This window comes from Alosa alosa, chromosome 14 (assembly GCF_017589495.1).
Source record: "Alosa alosa isolate M-15738 ecotype Scorff River chromosome 14, AALO_Geno_1.1, whole genome shotgun sequence".
NCBI lineage: Eukaryota > Metazoa > Chordata > Actinopteri > Clupeiformes > Clupeidae > Alosa > Alosa alosa.
In genome coordinates, this window is record NC_063202.1 from 25,558,739 (window position 1) to 25,581,175 (window position 22,437).

Sequence of the window (22,437 nt, forward strand, 5' to 3'; positions counted from 1 at the left end):
AGTTTAAACAGGAATTCAAATGCTATATTATTCATTCTGATTGGCATTTTGAAAGGTAACATTTGAAAATGAATGTGTCAAAAGCAGGAGGCTTTGTGAATATCCATTAGAGTGTATGACAGACCAGCTATTGCAAAAAATTAGGTGACTTTGAGGAAGAAAACAGTTCCACTATCAAGAGGAAGTTTGAATAGCAATGCCAGTATGATCTCCCTTTTGAAAATGCTGCAAACTAAAGCAGGTAATAGTGTACTTCCCTTTCCATCACTAACAGTTGCATAGATGCCTCTGTTCAGCATAGAGTAACATACCAATCCAGACATAACATGCAGAGAGAAAACTGTCAAAGAAGTCAGAAAACTGCATAGTTTAAGCAGCCCATGACCCATGATCTAGGACAGCCGCTTCCAACCAAACTCTCACCCGTGCTGATGGAGGTAACGAGTTTGCAATACCTTTGAGGAGTATGTGCAGGAGGGGTTGGGGGCACATCCCACTTCCCCCGGTGACTCCACATCAGCAGTCCGCAGCTATACTGAGCCTCGCCTCGGGCTTGTCTGGGATGTAGTCATCCGTGCTGGATGCCCTTAGTGTGGCCTTTACCACACCACCACTGTGTAGCCCTCCTCCCCGCTTGCCACCTCTATGCCACCTCTGTCTTCTATTTCTGTCTATCAATCTCTATCCAGTCTGTCTAACTTGTTGCCTCTACTTTAATCTCTTAAACTTGTTTCGACGTATTTTCCTTTCCCTCTATTTTGGTGGCAGGAGCTGCCTTGAGTAGTTGTCAAACAGTGATATGACTGGGTTCTCTTTCAGGGCGATCTCATTTCATTCTCGGACCTAACCCCCACCCCCCCTACTCACTTCCTGTTTTATGACTTCCTCATGGCTTGTGACACGAGACTGTAAAGAAACTGAGAGTGAGGAAAAAAGAGCGAATGAGAGAGAGAATGAGAGACAGTGTGTGTGTGTGTGTGTGTGTGTGTGTGTGTGTGTGTGTGTGTGTGTGTGTGTGTGTGTGTGTGTGTGTGTGAGAGAGAGAGAGAGGGAGGTCAACACTAGGTAAAGAGAGAAAGAGAGAGAATAAGAGACGAAAGAGAGGATAACTTTTCATGATCTTCAATAAGTTGTTGCAAATAAGTATGAGTTGGCCTGTGTGGCCCCAGGCCCACTTCTGTAGCTATTTATAGACCACTGGAGGAGATCCCCTCTTCCCTTTCTCTTCGCCAATGTTTATCTTTTACTGGCAGAGCTGAAATACTGACTGAGGATCATGATTTATGATCACTACACCACTGAGCACGAGAGAACCCCTTAGCCTTAAGGTCAAATGTAAATATATGACATTACCGCTCTGAGAGAAACTGGAGGCAGAAACTCTAAACAACTATGTAAGGACTCAAAAGGAATGCAGCTTTTTCCTACTCTCTGGAATACATGTTTCCCTTGTGAACTCTGCATTTTCCAGTCTAGGCATTTTACAGTTGTCTACATTGCCTACAGCGTTTAGCAGCATTCAGAATATGGCCACTAAAGAAATCTAAAATCAGCTGCATGACTCAGATAACAGAAACACATATCATTGATGAATATCCAGTATAAACATCTGCTGAAAAGCACCAACTTCACGTCTACACCAAAATCCTTCATCTCAAACTAAATTATATGGAGTTGTCCGTTAAGCACACCAAACAGCATATATATTTTTTAACAGCACAAGATTTTTTTAACCTCCAACTGTTTTTTCTTACATGATATGTTCTATATCAAGGTCTATTTCTATTAAGTTCCTCTTTAACAGTTGCAAGATTCTCAGGTCAGCTCAAATGTGTGCGGATGACAGGGGAAGGATTTGAAGCCAAATCTGCCTGTGATAAGAAATCACACAAAGAACTGCCTATGGTGTTTTGCAGTGCATAAATACAACCTTGGCTGCAAAGTGCTCTACATGTTCTCAGAATCAGTGGGTGGAAAAAGGAAGCAGACTAACACCACACAGGACACTCTTATTTGAAAACTGTGCTCATCTCAGCATAGAGGTCCATGACAAAAGAAAATGTAAAATGCAAAATAGAGAATGTGCAACAACAGCATTACTTTTTGGGTAAAAAACATTATGTAGAAACATGTATATATAAATACAACAACTTCAGTATCAGATGTTTTTTTTGCCATTGGAAAAATAAATAGTAACATTTAATTTATTATGCATTCAAAGAACACAAACCAAAAACACACTATGATTATCAATAATTTGGTCATTTAAATTTTAGTGTACTTGGACTTGCCTATACTAAGAGGCCATTAGAGGGTGTAGTGGTGCACTTTCCAAAGTGGCTCCAGTAACAGATATAGCTAGCCAGATCGCACACTTCTACTTATATGCAACTCTGTCAGAGAGCAAAGCGCTTAAATCCTCCCACAATGTGCTTTAGCTGAATGCCGCCCACACTGCTGGGTACTGCAGCTCCCCCACATAAACAACAGGGAAATCACAGCTCTTGCTTTTCCTGCTAGAGTTGGTCTGGAATCAAAAGAGCCAGGGTGTCCTGATTCTCCTACTGATGCACACTAACCCTAACGTTACAGAGACAGGTGAAGCTATAAAAAAAAAAGCCCTCTGAGGGGGCACATCTGAAAGAAACTCCTGAAATGGGATGTGAAAGTTGTGAGTCATATGTAGACTGGCAGCATTAGGGAGATGTTGGAGGAGGCTTGCTTACTGGCACACTGTTATCCGACAGGCAATAAAGCTACAGGAGATAAAGAACTGGTTGCCAGGACATCAGTTACCAAGTGGCTGTTATGATTGCAGCTTGTGGGTGGAGGGGGTGAGGAGCTGAGAGCTCACAGCACCCTTCACACAAAAGTGCCCAAGTAGCATCATGTGATGGTCCACATGAACTCAGGAGGGTGTGTCAGCACTGTTCTAAGAACAAGTCATTCCCAAGTGTCATTATACAATATTGTTTTAAAGTTTGAATTCATAAATAGATAGAGTTGACCAGATGCTGGTAGGATAAGGCTTTTTTTGTTTCTCCACCAATTAGCAGTTGGTGTATGTTTTAATCAATTCTATCAGACCATCAGTTATTTTCCATTTATTTTTTGCGCTTCTGGTTGGACCATTGGTACCATTGGTGCCTGGGGGAGCAGCCTACAACCAGCCATGGACCCAGCAACCAAGACACATTGGGCCCAAGTTTGTGAACGGAAAGTCACGGCAAAAACAGGAGTGTGTGTGCAGTGTTGCATGTGTGCTAAAGCAAGCAGTAAGGTGTGATCAAAGACACTAAGTGGGCAGAGCCAGGTTGTGTGAACAGAATTAATATGATTGGTCTATGGGAGGTTGTAAGCTCATGTATTTGAACCTAAACATTCCATTTCTTTCTGTGTACCGTGCAGGCAGTAGCGGCTCCTGGGCAGAAAAACTGTTTGGGCAGATAGTCTGATGATCGAGTTTAACCAAATTCAAATTTTATATATGCATGGTGCCAGGGGACCATTGCTCATATGTTTATGGGTGGAACACTGGCGAATTGCTGTCAAAAACCCATCATTTTGCCACTTGCGGTCAATTTCTTTTAATTCATTCATAGCCTACTTCATTATTCATTTATGGGCACTAGGCTATTTTCAGGGTAATTTTACTGCCTATACTTTTAAGCTCTTATCTTAATTATTATAAGGGATATCTAGGCGTGCTATGTCTCTGTTCGTGATAGCATGTCGATGTAGAATAGACCTATCTACCAGCTACCTTGTTACATGTGTGATGTTCCGACATGTACATGAACGAGGTAATGTTACCATCACCATAATTCATAACTCATTTATTCACAGAGACAACAATAAACCATGTCACAGCAGACCAGAATAGCAAAAGAGCAAATCGAATTCACTGATAAAGAACAAGAACCATGTCTTCTTGATTAGCCTACTACCATTGTCATTTACCTCTGTTTCCCCTGGGGATCAATAATGTATGTATGTATGTATGTATGTATGTATGTATGTGTGTATGTGTGTATGTGTGTATGTGTGTATGTGTGTATGTGTGTGTGTATCTATCTATCTATCGCTGGTTTCTATAGGGTACTGCAACACTACTAGCTTTGGTGTGATTTTCGGAGCCCCAAAACTATCAAATTTGAGGACCCCTTTTTCTGTTGCTTTGTGTGTTTTTGTGCCACAATTGGCTAAGCTGCTGCACTGCTGGGGCTGTGTTTTTAGCGGCCCAGAAGAAAGAAGATGAACAGGTAGCAAAAAACCCTCTATGGCTTATCACTTATATGTGACTTGTTTTTGGGAATTGTGAACACATTCATGCAGTTATTCTTTATTTCAAATTATTATTTTGAAACAGAAAAAGGAGGGCAGTGTCCTAATGCCCTCTGTTAGCCAGCCCCCACTGTGAAAAAAACAATGAATAAACAGACGAAACTATTAACACATTTCTGGTCTGTCTGGAAAGGATCCCATTAACACCCGGCTCTAAACTTCACGTTTCATGACTTCCAGGGGCATTACCAGCAGTGAAACTTATATCGGTGCATTAAACTCTTACCAAATGGTTTCAGAAGTGCAGCGAATGAAAACACACACTCCTTGGTTGTTGTTGATTCGGAAATGGACGTGTGAGCCCATTACCCCAAGGACCTTATCCAAGCAATGAAAAAATTCTGAAGTCTATTACTCCTTCACCAAGCTTTACAATTGGTGGTTAGACAGTACTGACATCAATAATACCACGCTTTCCCACTCCTTGTGAGAAAAGGAAGCCTGATTTACCATTTCCACTATTCTATGTCGAATCCATTATTGTATGTGAATTCAATGGTGACACACCATCCAAGTCTGGTGGTACCAGACTTGGATGGCGCAATAATAAACAAACTAAATATGCAGCTTTTGCAACAAAGTATGAACATACCTCCAATACAATATAGACTCTAAATCTCAGAATTCCTGTAGCATAGCAGCTCTTTTCCATTTCAGTGGCCGAACAAGCGATAAGACCTGCTCAGAGTGTGGCGGAAGTACCGTTCGCCCTATTACGAGTTTATGGCATCAAAAATGAAATAGCTTTAATAAAAAAGGTATAATACTTTCCCCAATGTATGGGTTCATGAGCTGTCCCCTTTAAAGGCACGTCAACATTTTGGAAAAACTAGCTTATTCACTGTCTCGATAAGATGATACATACCCTTCTCGTCTCTGTGCGTGCATTAACTCAGTTTGAAGCACCCACTGTTAGCATAGCTTAGCATAGTTAATTGAGGTGGGCATCCAATATCCATGCTATAATAATAATAATAAAAAAAATGTATTTATATAGCACTTTTCAAGCACAAAGCGCTCGCTATCCAAGCCTATAGCACCCAAAAGTGACACAATGTCCCATCTACATGTTGTGACTTGTATAGTTACAACATATACGCTAAATAGGCGATTTTCTAAGCATATACAAACTTGGAACTGTAGCTCCCAAAAGTGTCAAAACAATCCCAACATTTTCCAATTTACATGTTGACTTGGATATGTATAATATTATCTAACTTTCTCAATTTCCCAAAATGTTGGCATGCTCCTTTAAGAAATGCGGCATCATGTTCAGTCTCTTGCTCATTGAGCTCAATGCAAATCAAACCAGCTAATAGGCTAACTGAAATAACACCATGCCAATCTCTAGGTATGGTGAAGGGTAGGTGATGATGTGGGGCTATTTTAATTCCAAAGGCCAAGGTAACTTTATCAGGATGCACAGTATTCTGGATCCATGAAATAACTGACCTTTACAAATAAAAATCTGCCTGTCTCTATGGGAATTGAACATAGGGGTGGCAATACTTATGACCCCTGTATTTTAAGGAAGAACATTTATTTATTTATGATGCATTATTCATTCACTAAGAAAATTGGTGTCCTTAAAGGTTAGATATTTCCTCATTTTTCACTTAAGGCATTAAGATCAATTTCCAAAAGATGATTTTATATTCCTCTTTTCAGTCAACTTTAGCATGGATGCCAACACTTTTGGCCATCACTGTAATGTTTGTCAAAAATCAGTCATGATGGCTGACATGAACACAAACACAGAGTCAACAAGTCTTAACCTGAGCATATCCTACCTAAAAAGAATGCAGTGTCTCAATGTGTATGCACTTTTCTAGCTAAGCACTTCGGAGGGCTTTCTTAAGGTCAAGTACCACAACAAGGTGAAACAGCATATTGCTTGATGGTGGCAATAGGCCTACTAAATGAGTCTGGTTTTAACCAGGCTAATCCAGGGTTGCAGTCCAAAAATTGCAACAGGCTGGGTATAACTGGCCTAGTCTGAATCTACACATGGATAATTCCTTGCTTAAATATCCATGGTGTGATCCAGGTCATTGCCTAGTATGTATTTTGAACATCTTAGACTCAACACAATGAAATGAGACCAGGCCCCCAAAGAGGGTTCTTTCTAATATCACCTCTCTGTATGTTTCCTAAAGCAATAGGCTAGTAGCTTTTTGTTTGCTGTTAAAATAAGGGCTAATTGGATACATTTTACTTGAAATGACAGACGACAAATAGTGAGATCAGTCTCTGGAGAGAAACAACGAGACAAAACAGCATACAGCTCCTTACACACAGAGACACACTATTGTCTCATTATCTACACCCTCTCAAGCCTTCATCCCCACCGCCAAAAACCTCATACTTGTCCTGTTACCATAGCAACCATTGCTTGCTGTTGCTGTCCTCAGTACCTCTATTTCAAGGAGATCTGTGATTTAAAGAAATTATTATTCCGGTCCTCCCAAAAGCTTGGATCTTGGAGTTCTACTGGAAAAGCACAAAAGAAAGTTCTCAGAAAAGCACAAAAGAAGAACAAATTAAGCTACCCCTACCACAGAGCAGGGAGAGCACTCCTCTCCAATCATTTGTGGTCACAACGGGTAAAGAGAGTAAACATCTCTGGGTGATGATTACTACTTAAAATGCAACACCCTTAAGATCCAGAAGACTGGAGTTAAAGATAATTGCAAATAAAGACAGGTCATAGCTGAGATGGCTGATCACACTGTATTTTTTTTTTATTAATCTTGTATCAAGATAAAGACTTAAAATAAGTCAAACCCTTATTAAATTAATACATAATATGAAGAAAACAAGCAAATTTGGCTGTTAGTGTGTTGCACAAATTTGTCTTCATAAGATGTCTTAAAAATAAGTCAAACTCTTATTAAACTAAGTCAAAAATAATCTTATGAGAAAGCACTAAGTAAGTGTCTTTATAAAAACAATACCAACTAGATTTTTTTTATTTTAATAAAAGTGTGGAAAATAGCTGAGAATGTGGCCAAACAACGCAACATCATAAAACAGAATTCATATCTGGCTATTATCAAGCACCAGCACTTATTCTAATGATTGTACTGTGATGTCAATCCTCATGGTCACAGAAAACAATATCACATGAGCAAAAGGCCTGAACAAATGTGAGAGCCTATAACCATTTATCCACTTATTGTGCTGTAGCATTCCAGGGTACATTAGCTTCCCTTTGAATCCAAATACACCAACGCAAACAAACAGAGCCAGACACGGCAATTTTGTCACCATGTAGTAAAGTGACAGTCTGATTTCAGTTAATACATGGACTTGTTTATGCTTTTTGTATCAGTAAGAAACATGCATTCAGTTGAAACAAATGTATAGAATCATGCATCATGCATAAATTCACTTTGTGCACAACATGTATGTGCCTAAATTATCCTTGTGCCTTGAATGAATAAATAAAACTATTAAAGAAATTATGCAAAAGCTACCTATAGGAGTATGTGAGTCTATATGCAAGAATTCAGGGAACCTCATTTAAGGCAATGTAAACTATTTACCAAAGGATATCTCCATTGAATATTACATTTAATTGTCATTAATTAATACAGACTAATTTATCCAACACAGCAGTAACATCCCACCCCTCACAGAAGGTGACACAGATGCAGAAAACGAAAAAGCGGTGCAACCACTAGCTACAATACAGCCTCAAGCGGTGCAACCACTAGCTACAATACAGCCTCAAGCGGTGCAACCACTAGCTACAATACAGCCTCAAGCGGTGCAACCACTAGCTACAATACAGCCTCAAGCGGTGCAACCACTAGCTACAATACAGCCTCAAGCGGTGCAACCACTAGCTAAAATACAGCCTCAAGCGGTGCAACCACTAGCTACAATACAGCCTCAAGCGGTGGACAGATACAACTAACCACTAGCTACAATACAGCCTCAAGCAGTGGACAGATACAAGCATCTCCGGTTCCATAACTCGTGACATTGGTGCACACATCTGTGTGTGTGTGTGTGTGTGCCTGTGCGAGAGCTTGTTTTGTGTGTGTGTATGAATGTGTGCATGCCTGTGCGTACCAGTGTGTGTGTTTCTGTGTGAGCTCATGTGTGTGAGCTTATGTGTGTGTGTGTGTGTGTGTGTGTGTGTGTGTGTGTGTGTGTGTACCAATGTGTACATGTATGTGTTTTTGTGTGTGAACCTGCGTGTTTGTTTACAAGATATTGGCATGTCTTGAAATGGTGAAATATGTTATTTGCAGCACCACCTACGGACAAAATTTCATATCAGATATCATTTCATATCAGATATCAAGATATTAGCACAAGCATGCTTTGGTTTTTGAAAGAATTTTGTTGAGTGAATCTTCAGGAAATGTTGTAGCTTAGCTTTATATTCTTGAATTCTAACAAAGTTGTAGCTTAGCTTTATATTCTTGATTTCTAAAAAACAAATTCACGTACCATAAACATCAAATGCAAAATACCGGTCACACCGGTGTCATGATAAATCTATAGGTGTTTTTTTTTCCTTTTTCAAAACAACAATGGCAGGAGACCCCGCGCTTTTGCTGGCTGCAGTCAACATTTATGCAACCCTTCATACACAAGTGAAGTTGCTGTGCTTCATTAAGGTACTTCATGTTGATCCTTACAGTACAACACTGTCACTTCTTCTGACCGCAATGTCCAGTGTTTAAATCTCCCAGTCGTGGCCTACTGGTTAGCGCTTCGGACTTGTAACCGGAGGGTTGCTGGTTCGAACCCCGACCAGTAGGCCATGGCTGAAGTGCCCTTGAGCAAGGCACCTAACCCCTCACTGTTCCCCGAGCGCCGCTGTTGTTGCAGGCAGCTCACTGCGCCGGGATTAGTGTGTGCTTCACCTCATTGTGTAATTCACGGATTGGGATAAATGCAGAGACCAAATTTCCCTCACGGGATCAAAAGAGTATATATATACTTACTATATACTTATACTTATCAAAACATCCTACCCAGATTCCACCTTTTTGCCTTGACCTATTTACACCGACATGACCCTCCATTCCACCTCAGCCTGTCTAAAAGGGACAGCTGTGCCGCAATAAAGGTGCAATAATTAGGAACAAATAGGGCTTTGCACCTCCAGTGCTTGTTCGGTTTCCCCACTTTTTTATTGCGTTTTGTTGTAAATCATCAAGTCAAACTCCTTTTATCCATTAAAATTTGAGATCTAATTGTGGACCAGCATTGGACACTCAGCATTCTGCCACTCACCAATGATTTTTAATGACTCTCCATCTGGCACAAATGTTTCCAAAGGCTTCCAGAAAAATAGGCATGGCCTTGAATGGAAACATGCTGTTCTTTGTTCTGATGCAAGATGTCTCAATACAAAATGGTGACAAAGCACTCAGCAGCTTAGAAAAGGCGCAAGGAACAAGAGATATAAAGTATTGTGTGCTTTCCTCGGAAATGGGTTAAAACTTGAATGCAACTGCCTCCTTTGGGATTTGCCAACATTGCCACAAAATTACATACATAGTGCATAAGGATCCAAAAGCTGCATTACATTAAGTTATTGTACGAAATAGACACAAGCTAGACGTACTGCATAATAGGCATATACTGTAGGTATATAATAAGACCACCGCATGGTGTTGCCACCTACTATGAAAATAAAATAAAACACCTCCCTCATCCCATCCTGCAACTGACCCATCAAACTCCATTGACTGCCGTGGTTAAATATAAGGGCCTTATCTTACAACCGGCGCATTGTGATGCTAGGCGCAACACAAGTCTTGTTCCTAGATTATACCCGACGCAGTGATCATTAATCCATCAAGCACACAAGTTGACAAGTTGTCAAATAAACATTGTGCACCCATGGACGTGTCAATAAAGAAAATAGGTGTGGTCAGACGCATGATCACAAATCGCTATTTTAAAGCCAATAAAAATGTTAACACCACTGACCAAGAAAAACCTGGTTTAAAGTGAAAGGCACATGTAATCCACAGCTATTTTGAAGGCGCCCTGTCAGGAAATGTAATAACTGACGAGACCTTAGCAATGAGTCACACGTCTGGTATGCTTGGATGAATGTCCTTCGGATTTGTCCTTCGGAAGTGTTTTCAGGCTATGCTTTTGATTGTAGGCCCATATCCAAATCTACTTTTTATTGGCAAAATTATTGAAAAAGTAGTCTTTCATCAACTAACCACCTTCCTAACATCAAATCGGTATTTTGATTACTTTCAGTCTGGTTTTCGGGCAAATCACAGCACCGAAAAAGCTCTCATTAAAGTTTTCAATGACATACGCCTCAACACTGATTCAGGTAAAACAGTCCTAGTGCTACTGGACCTTAGTGCAGCATTTGACACTGTTGATCACATTTACTACACAGACTAGAACACTGGGTTGAATTTACAGGCATAGTTATCAGCTGGCTAGGGATGTAACGGTATGAAAATTTAACCGCACAGTTATAGTGACCAAAATTATCACGTTTTTTTTAAAAGTGTGTTCAATATGTTCAGAAAGCACTGATAGGCCTACATAAACTGAAATAGTTTCAAAAAGTGTCCTGTTCACTTTTTCCTTGGTCATGTTTAATTGGCTATGTGCTTACAGTATAGCTTAACTTACCCGACCATGACTTGTAGTTTGCTATTTTTGTTATTTCGATCCAAAGAGTGAGACCAAAGTAAGTGTTTGAAATAAAGCTGTACTGTATTACTGTATTTTCCTGATAACGCAAGTTGAATGGATTTAATGTGGATGTGACCATAAAAAGACGCTGAGTGGCTACATGATACAGTGTACGTTTTGCAGTGAAAATGTTCCGCTTTTTAAAATCAGGTGTAGCCTAATCCGAGTTAAATCCATCAATTAGACAACAGAATCAGTAGGGTACCAGTTTTGTTTCATTGTACCAGGCCTACTGTATATCAAAAGCAGGCTCGGATGAAGCTGGGAAGGATTAAACACATGGTTTCCACACCATGGTAATCAACTGTGATAATTATGATATTTGAAATGAAAACGGTAATTGTTATCGTCAACATTTTTAATCGCGATTTACCATTATACCGGTAATCGTTACATCCCTACAGCTGGCTAAAATATCTACAAGAAAGGAGCTTCTTTGTTGCCATCGGAAACTGTCCCTCAACACCAACGTCCTTGACCTGTGGTGTTCCCCAGGGGTCGATCTTGGGGCCACTATTATTCAACTTCTTCTTTTTTTTTTAATTGACATTGTTGTTTATTATTTCTATTCTTTTTTTTTAATTGTTTATTTATTAAGATTTTCTCAGTAACAGAACAGAAATTGGAGACAAGAAGACAAAAACAAAAACAAAAGACAAACAAATAAACAAAAAAAAACAGGTAAACGTGCATTCACTGTACATATATAGGAAAGGATAGTTAGGTAGTAGGTATAGATAGATAGATAGTAGTAGGATATTTCTGAAATGACTGAAGGAAGCCATTTAGCGTACCCCTTATTTTTTCCAGTTTAAGGCTCTGCATCATGTCCCTTATCCAGTGGTCGTGTGTTGGAGGAGTTGTGTCTTTCCACTTGAAAAGAATGAGCCTTCTAGCCAATAAAGAGGAGAAGGCAAACGCCCTCTGTAGGTAGGCTGGGAAACTACCTTGATCCGATTCCGGAATTATGCCAAGAATTGCAATTAAAGGAGAAGGCTGAATATCAAAACCATATATTTGAGACATGGTATCAAAAAAGGATGACCAGAAATTGGCAAGTTTTGAACAAGACCAGAACATATGGTATAATGTTGCTGTCGTTTGTTTGCATTTATCACATATGGGGCTTTTATTAGGGAATATTCTTGCTGGCTTAGCTTTAGAGAAATGCAATCGATGTAAAACTTTAAACTGTATCAGGGCATGTCTGGAACATATCGATGAAGAATGAACCCTTGTGAGGGCCATTTCCCATTTCTCATCAGAAAGTGAGACCCCCATATCGTTTTCCCATTGTTCTCGAATATGTAGAGATAGAAGGACTATGTGCAGCCATTATGTGTGCATAGAACATAGAGACCCTATTAAGAAAATTACCTTTCAATAAAGAATCTAGGCATGAGAGGGGGGGACTATCAGGAAAAACTGTGATTTTTTTTGCGTACAAAATCCCTAATTTGTAAATAGCGGAAGAAATGAGTATTGTTCAGATTAAATTTCTGGGACAGTTGTTCAAAGCTGGCAAATGTGTTATCAATGTACAGGTCCCCAATGCAAGATATACCCCTTTCATACCAAGTTTGAAAGCCCTTATCAAGTAAAGATGCTTGAAAAGGATGATTATTGATTACAGGTGAATGTATGGAGAGCCACTGAATACCTAAGCTTGTCTTAAATTGTTTCAGAATACGTAGATTGTGTAACAACTACTGTATGTTCCCTTTGATATTTTTCACAAGTTGTGGCAAAGATGCACAAAGTAGGGCGGGAAGTGAATATGGCTTACTTGTTGACCTTTCAATCAAGAGCCACGCTGGTGCAGAATCAATCCAATCCCTTAGCCATAGAGAGATGGTATTAAGGTTTGCGGCCCAATAGTATGAGTGAAGGTTTGGGAGGGAGCCCTCCTTCCACTTTAGGTCGTTCCATGAATTCTTTCCTGATGTGGGCAGATTTATTATTCCAAATAAAGGAAGAAATCATCTGGTTAAATGATCTAAAAAATGACTGTGGTATGAATATAGGTATGGCTTGAAACAAATATAGATATTTAGGCACCATATTCATCTTTATAGAATTTACCCTCCCAATAAGGGATAAAGGTACGTTTGACCACCGCTTAACATCTTTTTTAGATTGTTCTAACAAAGGAGTGAAGTTGTTTTTAAATAAGTCAAAGTATGATTCTGTGACCTTTACTCCTATGATGTATGTGATTGAATCTAGTGAAAGTTTAAATGGTAGATTAGGAATTGTCCTGGCATTGGTGGTGATAGGAAAATATTCACTTTTTCCATAGTTGAGTGTATATCCTGATACAGTATATCACCAAAATCCGCCAGGACATTAAGAACTTCTGGTATGGTAGAAATGGGGTTGGTTACATACAATAAGTCATCCGCAAATAATGAGACAGTGTGTATTATATTCAACTTCTATATGTTCCCACTTGAACAAATCATCCAAAATTATTTTATTTCATATCATAGCTATGCAGATGACCCACAAATTTAACTCTGTCACCAAACGACTATGGTCCCCTTGAATCTATGTGTCAGTGTATAGAACAAATCAACACCTGGATGTCTCAAAATATTCTTCAGCTGAACAAAGAAATAACTGAAGTAATTCTATTTGGTAAAAAAGGAGGAAAGATTTAGGGTTGCTACTCTCCTTGACACAAAAGGGTTGAAGGCAAAGGATACTGTTAAAAATCTTGGTGTATTAATTAACCCTAGGATCTAAATTTCAACAGCCACATGAAAGCGATAACTAAATCAGCTTTTTACCACCTCAAAAATATTGCCAAACTTAGAGGGCTGATGTCAAAACATGATTTAGAAAAATTCATTCATGCATTTACCTCCAGCAGGGTTGATTACTGCACACGTCATCAAAATATCAACATGCTGTTTTTTTGCACTTCTTGCTCGTAAAAGGAATGATCAGTGCCGCCACTACCACCACACGCATCACGCACTGTGCGTAGGGCAGCAAGGGACAGAGGGGGCACCAAATGTAGCCAATAAATAGAGTAGCTTTACTGCAAAGTAAACTGCTTTTCACTTTTCCCCCGATAATGTTTACATCTTAAAATGCACCAACAACATGTTACATGCAAGGATGATTTTGGGATGACATTTTGGGTCCTCTCAAACTCCACCATGCAGCCGATCTAAATTTACTTTAACGTTACTCCATTTAATTGGGAACAAACCTTCCCTTGAGAGCACACGAGAGAGGGATAGATAAGATAGAGAGAGTGGCAGGTTTAGCTTGTCATTGTTGATAATTGATCTAATTTTTAATATAACTGTTAAAAGGCAAGACGAGGCTAGAGGAGATTGTGGAGTTATCCGGTTCCCACTACTGACCATTAACAAGCTCAGGTTGGTGAGAGGGCTCTTTTAACATAGGCTGCACTCATTGTGATTTGGGAATGGCAGAGGTCACCCTTATTGGTGTAATTGATGTTACAACCATGATCGCCACTCAGTCCTGCACATTCTCTCCGCAAAAATAAATCACGCTTGTCTCCTACTCCAGCCCTTATTCTTGCAACTTTTGTGTATGTAATGGAGTGTGTGCATAGTGTGTGTTTATTTTTGTGTAAATGTGTGCTTCTGAGTGTATTCGCTTGGGAGTGTGTATGTGGGGGTAATGGTACTTTACAGAAATGCATTGTTCTTCCATGTTTGGATACAGTTCTGCTCTGGGCATTGATATTTTCTTTTCATGTTTATATTTTTAGAGAACCTCAAAAAACAAAAGGCAAAATGAAGAGATGTTGTTTACACACACCAACCAATGCCCTTGGTCGGTTTCGGCTGGAAAGTGTGGTGACTATTCTGATGTGACAACCTACACTTGTACTGTACTTGACTGACTGGGAGAGAAAGTGTGTGTGTGTGTGTGTGTGTGTGTGTGTGTGACTGCCTGCATGTGTGTATGTTTTTATGTGTGTGTGTGTGTGTGTGTGTGTGTGTGTGTGTGTGTGTTGTGCGTGTGACTCCCTGCATGTGTGTATGTTTTTGTGTGTGTGTGTGTGTGTGTGTGTGTGTGTGTGTGACTGCCTGCATGTGTGTATGTTTATGTGTGTGTGTGTGTGTGTGTGTGTGTGTGCGTGTGACTGCCTGCATGTGTGTATGTTTTTATGTGTGTGTGTGTGTGTGTGACTGCCTGCATGTGTGTATGTTTTTTGTGTGTGTGTGTGTGTGTGTGTGTGCGCATGTGACTGCCTGCATGTGTGTATGTTTTATGTGTGTGTGTGTGTGTGTGTGTGTGTGTGTGTGTGTGTCTGAATTAAAGGAAAATTCCAGTATTTAGCACTTTAAGTCCCTTTTCTGGTTTGTTTTGGATGACCTAGAGTGGTGGACACCGAAATTTTGTCCCCAAAATTCCCATTGAGCAGTAGATCCATTGTGATACATTGAGATAGCCGAGTTATATCAAGATGACTGGCATCATATGTTATGGGTCATCCTAAAGTTAGGAATGTTTATTTAGGATTTTGGTGACTTGAAGATATTTCAGTGTTTTATGCAAGTTAAAATATATGTCTAAAATGGGCGTGGCGGAATAAGGTGAATATACAGTAGTGAGTGAGTGAGTAAATGAGTGAACAATTCAAACACAGCTTATGTGTAAGGAAACTCTTGTCAACAATATATGGCTTAAATCCAAATTAGATAAAACAGACTGCACAGGGCCTTCTTCAAATCCGAGCACATTTCTCCTTCATCTTCATATGGTACGTGACACTCAGTTGTGAGGCACAAAGAACATTATTCATAATTCATGAGAGTCTGGTAGCTTTAATGTCATTAGGCTACTTCAATGAGCCATGCAGTGGCTTTGAAAAAGCACAGCTGGTACTTCATAATTTGTGTTCATGGATGGATGTGGTCTGGGTCTGAAAGTAACAGCATGCCTCAGCTGACATCTCCCCATTCAATTCACAGGTAGCCAGGGTAAGGCACTCTTATTTAAGGGAACCGGGATAAAAGCAAGAGCTTTTCCACTACAAGCCTACTTAAAAATTAAAGAATAGTGCACAGAGTACCAGCACCCGTGTTCTCATCCACCCTCTTTCCAACACCAAATGGAGAGCCAAAAGATGGTTGAGAATATTAGTTAGCAATGTGACTGCAAGGTGTGAATTTTAGAGTGAGCTTGTTTGCTTTTTCATTTACTGTACATTTTCAAATGCATGCCAAATTCTGTTTTGATGAGGAAGTTAACAAAACTTTCACAATCCTCAATGAGGTAACATGAGCTTGCAACCACCTCAACAGAAGCAGAACTATAGAACAGCCAATTTCACCAGGGATTTAGTGCCGAGGAACAAAGAGGCCACAAATCTGGCATGAATAACACAATTTGTGGGAATCATTTAAATGTAGTCTCAGCTCTGACGTGGCGGTTGGTTCCATTGTGTGTTTTGAAATGATATGCTTTTAATAGTCATTATTACACTATTACACTGATCAAAATTGTAATGGTTCAAAAGTATTTCCTATCAAGAGGTTGCTCTAAAAAACAGACACAGCAGATCCAAGCAACTACCAAGATGTACTTGTAATACTAATCCCACTCCGGATTACACTCTCAGTTAATCTTGTTCAAAGCATAACCCAAGATAGCCTCTGGCTTTATGAGACTGATGAGTATATTCTACTGACTGAGTCTGAGAAAGCAAACCCAATCAAACCTTAGTAACAATCACAATCAGGACACTAGAAGTAGTAATGTATTGTGCCAGCCTTATCAGACAAACATCCTCTGCAGGTTATTAATCAAAACAAATTAAATTAAATTAAAGGCCAACCTATTTAAATTGCACAATCACTCTGAAGGATACAGAGTAAAAGGGGTACTTTGCATGGCTGTTTTAAGTTAAGTAATGGTTCTGGGCATGCCCGTCTTCAGATGTAACATCAAATGAAGAACAAATACTTTGCTTCACCATTATATTGATTTTACTAAATAGCTTCACAGATGTATTGCAAACAAGAGCTGTACAGCTCAGAGTATTTGCTTAAGTTGCTGAGGCAAACCGTCTGTTAGTCCAGCAAGAAGCCATTTAGGTCAGCCGGATTTTGATTAATCTGATTTAAATGCTCATGTACATATGACAACACACATCACCTATGTCACATATACAAAGACCTCTACAAATGGCAGCTATGCACCACCCAAAGTACATTGCTTTATGAATAGGGGAAACATTACAACATGGTCTAAAAGTTTAAAAGTGACCAAGGTTAGCAGACGTGGGTTAATCATTCAAGAGGTCATCAGGCAAACAAGACCTCATTATAGAAAAAAACACTGGGGTCTTTTAACTTAGACTGGGGGTGTCATCCCCAATACATCCAAGTCATCTATAACAATTGACTGCTGATCCAGCTTCTGATCTAAATGTAAAAACACAGGCCTATTGTGCTCAATTCACTGGAATTCAACCTCGATCACCTACATTATTGCCAAAGAATTTATTGTATGTAGAGCTACCAGGAAAACCCAATTTATTGAATAAACCACTTTGAAAAAGTATACTTAGCAGTGCAAAGTGAATGGGTAGAAGACGTAAATGACAACTATCTAAACTTCATTAAGAAATCATGATGGCTGCTGAAATTGTGTTTTAACATTAGATTAATATCATTTGAGTTGTTGGACTTTTCTCTGACCAAAATAAAGCAGGGTATCATAAATCATTCATGACTGGTCCATGTGTACTTTTAATGGATGATTATCATAATGTAAAACATATAGACTAGGGGTCATTCTGTGACAAATCCAGGAAAATGGTTGCCTCACCATATCAAATTTTCCTCAAAGTTTGTCTATGTAATGTTTAGGTCCCAAAACTAAGATCTGTAAATAACGGTCTTGAATTCCAATGTTTTCATACATTTTCTCACCATTGATTGTTGGAGCATTAAAATCTTAAAAACTATTATTTCTAGCCTGTCCAAACTTTGTAGGACAAACATGTGCTCAGTATGAGCGGAGCATTAAAAGTTTGTACTGCACACCCAATGGTTTTTTATATAAGACCCTAGATTTGAAACAAAGTGCAAAACTTGGGATATTGAGGTTCTTGTAAACTCATTTTAAATACCCACATGGCTTCAAGCAGTATTTTGTCTGCAAATAAAACACTTTATTAATGTTCTGCCAATATTTGAGGTCTTCGCAACAAATGCCCATGAAGATATTAAGAACGATCTAGGGCATTGTAGAAAATCAATGAATGTCATACAAGCTTGTAATACCAATACCAAAATATATCTACTGCGCAATATGCACATCATGGTGCGCCACCACCCCAGGTAACACACAACCATCTGGGGCCCGTGTTGGTTGGTTGTAAGCTGACAAGTGGGGCCCCAGCTAATTTAGTCCTCGGTTTCCATGGTGGCCCTACATGGGTTAGCCCAGATGGGCTGATGATGGGCCCTTTATGGGCTCCATGTATGGTTTCACCCATCTAGGGCCTACAGGAATCTGCCCAGGTGGATGTACTGAAACTAGGTATTCAGGTTGAACATCAATGTTAATGGAAGGTCATTTTGAGATTAAAGACTTCAAGATGAACCACCCCTGAAGGACCCCTTTCATGGCTATTTTAAGGGGTGAGTACACTGTACATTGTGCTAAGTACTGTGTGACCCTGCAATGCTGGGTGGCACCTGTGGTGATGATTGACATTTATTAGTTATGAGCAGATAGGCCCAGATAGAGCAAAAGTTGGAAACACATGGTCTAGAAATGTACCCACAATGCAAGAGTGTAATATCCAGTAATCAAATAAGAATTTAATCAGAGGTTGTTTGGAATAACCCCTCATCTGCTGTACTGGCCACACAAAAGTTTGCACAAAAATCTGCAGCTACCTTGAAGGTAATTGTCTCTGAAAGTAACATTAGCTCAAAATTCTCTGGGTTAACAGCTGTTGCCACAAATTTTGTTGTGCTTTGCAATTATGTCACAACTGAATAGACAAATTATTAGTCTTTTGTCAGATTGTAGGCCCAGTAGTTCCTGCAGCACAGTGGAAAAGTAAAATACAAACAGGGCAATAAGCCAATCCTGTAAAATTCAAGCCTGAGTTTGAGGTGGAAAAGCTCTTGGTCAATGAGGAAAGCTTTCACATTCTCTCTCTTCCTGAAAAATATAACATGTTCACAGCTAATATTCATATTGCTTTGCACACATTGCACACACATAGACTCATTGGTTCCATTATGCAGCTGTATTTTCACTTCAGTTAATAAGTTAAACAACATTACATTCAAGGCTTTTGAAGAAGGGAAATAAACAGTGATACCCTGCCCCATTAATTCCCAAAACTGCTTAGATGTAAATTTCACATCAACCTTCCTACACTCTCAATGGCTGTATCTCTCAATCTTGTGGCACAGGAAAATAAATCATGATATTTTTGGTCAATGATCAAGTGATCCCATCTAATTTTCCCATTGACAGTAGGTTATTGATTGTGTCCGTTACCAACTGCACTTTCTGCCTCTCTGCTCCCACGCCATGAGTCACAGACTCTAGGTGCACACAAAAAGAGAGAGGGGGCTCTCTAGGCCCTGTTATATCCCCCTCTGCCTTCTGTTGCCAAAGCTTCCTGAGTCTCCCTCACTCGCCAAACAAACTACAAAATGAGGTTAGGAAAATACTCAACATAAATCACATAGCCACATCTGCATGACGGTTGCCCCTGCAACATACCATTGCTGTATACTGTATTCACATTAGCGGTAGAGTGACAAGCATTTCAAGATAAATGGCACAATATTTTGATAAGATAGTTTCAGATAACGACGATAAAGAATGCAGGAAACTGTATGTGCCACAACATTTTTTGCAGAAGAAACAAGAAACTGACATAGGCTACAGCTAATATTTGTACATTCCTAGTTTCATGTAGATTAGGCCAAAGCCATCCCCACTCCATCCCCCACCCAGGCCTACTTAAACGTTCTCTTCTTTACAATTCAGACAGGACCTTGATCTCTGTTCAGCCTGTCATGCTTTTCATCCCATTACATAAGAGCAGCTTGCTCTTGCCACATCCCCTGCCAGCATCAGACCCCAACCCCCTCCCCTTCCCACCCAACGTCATTCACATCAAACTGATGCTCAGGGATGGGGGACATTTGCTCAGCTTTACATAATCTGATAGGGATTGTGAGGGGGCAACTGGGAAATTGAAGCTGTTGTCATCCTCTCTGGACTAAAACGAAATTGAGGAAATTGGTAGAATCTGATTGCGCACTTGATTGTTGGCTTACATGAGGAGTAGTGGGCTAACTTCAATCTTTTGGTGTTCATGAGGTTTGATTAGAGAATTTTCTCAAACCAACAAACAAAAGGACATTGAGGATGGAGTACAGTGAGATTTCAATTGTGTGAGTGTAAGTAGGCTAGACCATGTGTGATTGAGTGCGCTCAACCCTCACAGTAAAATATTTCAACGATTAAAATCAGCCACGTGAGTAGGCTATATAGGCCCTTGAGCCAGACAGAAATATAACAAAATGGGGCCAGAAGATTAACCTGTAGACCACAAAGCCAAAACACATTATGGACAACAAAAACCTACCAAAACGAGTGAGAAAATAACGTTTACGTAGCCTAGGCTAGGCGAGCCTAACATCAAATGCATCTGCTATTTGGCCTGGTAGACCTATTCGTTTGAAATTGCATTGGCTTCAGATTATGAGTCTTGGTCATGGATGAAACATGTTGGACCATGCACCGAACGATTTCTACTGTTATCAAAGAAAATAAGAGTTATTTTTCTTTTCATAACAAACAATAGTGCACTAACTGACGAACCGTATGGTAAGTAGGGCCTATAAAAGATCACAGATCTAGTCTCTAGGGGGACATGTACATATGGTCAGATTGATAAACCAACTATCTGAAAAACGCTATGACACTAATAGGCTATATAGCCTATATCCTTGCTGTTTGTTAACCTATGCTACGTGTAAAAGGTTATTCAGATGACTAGGTTTTATTCACCACAAAACTTAATGTCAAAGTGTTTCCTTGGAAATGACATCAGTGGTTGCACTCAGTTATGCGCCTCAACCGGTGCACGTTACATAGAAGGAAGTTGTTAGTTTTGAAAATTCACACACACGCAGGTCTGTCTTACCTGTATGACACCTGCTTCCGGATTGTGAGATGAAGAAACTCGTTCTCTATCTGACTATCCAGTGTTAACGCAGTGGCTTCACGCGGTGTCTGGGGAGTCTTTGAGTCATTTCCAGGGCATTCTCGTGTCCTGAAAGTTGCACTTTCTGCTCCGCTGTCGGGCAAGAATACGTCCTCCTCTTCGGCTACATCTTCCAGAGTTGTGGGTACCATGATTGTAGTGGAGGAGTCCACGGAACTATGAGCCGCACGAGTGGAACTGTCCCCGGTCATATCAGCTGCTTCAGCCATCTGAACGTGTGCGAAACTATCCACAGCTTTGAAACGCACAACTCGTCCAATATTCTCAGACAGGAATGTCTGTGTATTACTATAATTCGGAACGGTAATTTGTATGATTTACTTGTGTTCTGTATAGATTTTCCACCTAAAATATGTGACTGCTTAGCCTACTCTAACAGCAGCAGAAGCAGGCTACACTGCCCTCAGCTGTGGTTGGAGACCCGCCCCCTCTTCTAATCACAACAGCGTCAGCCAACCACAGTCGATAACGAGAACATAGTAGGATAGAAGTCTCAGGGCACCAGGTAAATCTCGTCGAGCACACAGGCTACAAAACATGCCCAGCCTTGTAACATACATAGTCCTATCATGTGATTAGTTTAAGTGTGCGTTTCTGTACTAAATCTGCAATAGAGGACTTTTCTCCGATATTCCTCTTCATGTTCAGTCGGGATGTTTCCATGTTCCTTAGTTATAATCTAATCCTTTAAGAAACTGCTGTTTGCGTTCTTGATAACCATGTTTGAGCACATCCCCTGTTCCATATCCTCCAGGAAGAGTAGCTCTACTCAGCGCTGAACACGTTAAACCAGTTCAGAGACTGTTGACTTAGGCCTACCATCACCAGATGCCACCTTTTAATTTCCTCCTGGAGCACTAGGCTGAGACAAAGAAAAAGATGCTACTGTTGGTGCAATTAAATTGTATTTATGGATGTCTGACTGTCATGGATGCCATTGTGACACCCACAACAATTTTGAGGATATTTTCAGCTAATGACAATGGACATTTAATATCCCAAACTTTAGCTAGCTTAACACTTCATCACTGGAGAGGGGTGAGAAAACATGGGCACATACATAACACTAAAAACAGTGACTAAGGACCAGAGACTTACAAATTGGAACAATTGATCTATGTTGTCTCTGTTGTTCAATA

The 22,437-nt window shown here is 39.9% G+C and overlaps 1 protein-coding gene across 1 annotated transcript in view; it reads right to left on the bottom strand.

Moving 5' to 3' along the window:
- The window catches only part of dgkza (diacylglycerol kinase, zeta a), a 128,622-nt gene extending 106,908 nt beyond the window's left edge, over positions 1 to 21,714 (bottom strand). The window contains exon 1 of the mRNA XM_048262636.1: positions 21,218 to 21,714. Coding sequence (XP_048118593.1) covers positions 21,218 to 21,507 — 290 coding nt within the window. The 5' untranslated portion in view covers positions 21,508 to 21,714. The remainder of the gene's footprint in view (positions 1 to 21,217) is intronic.
- Between the last annotated feature and the right edge of the window lie 723 nt (positions 21,715 to 22,437).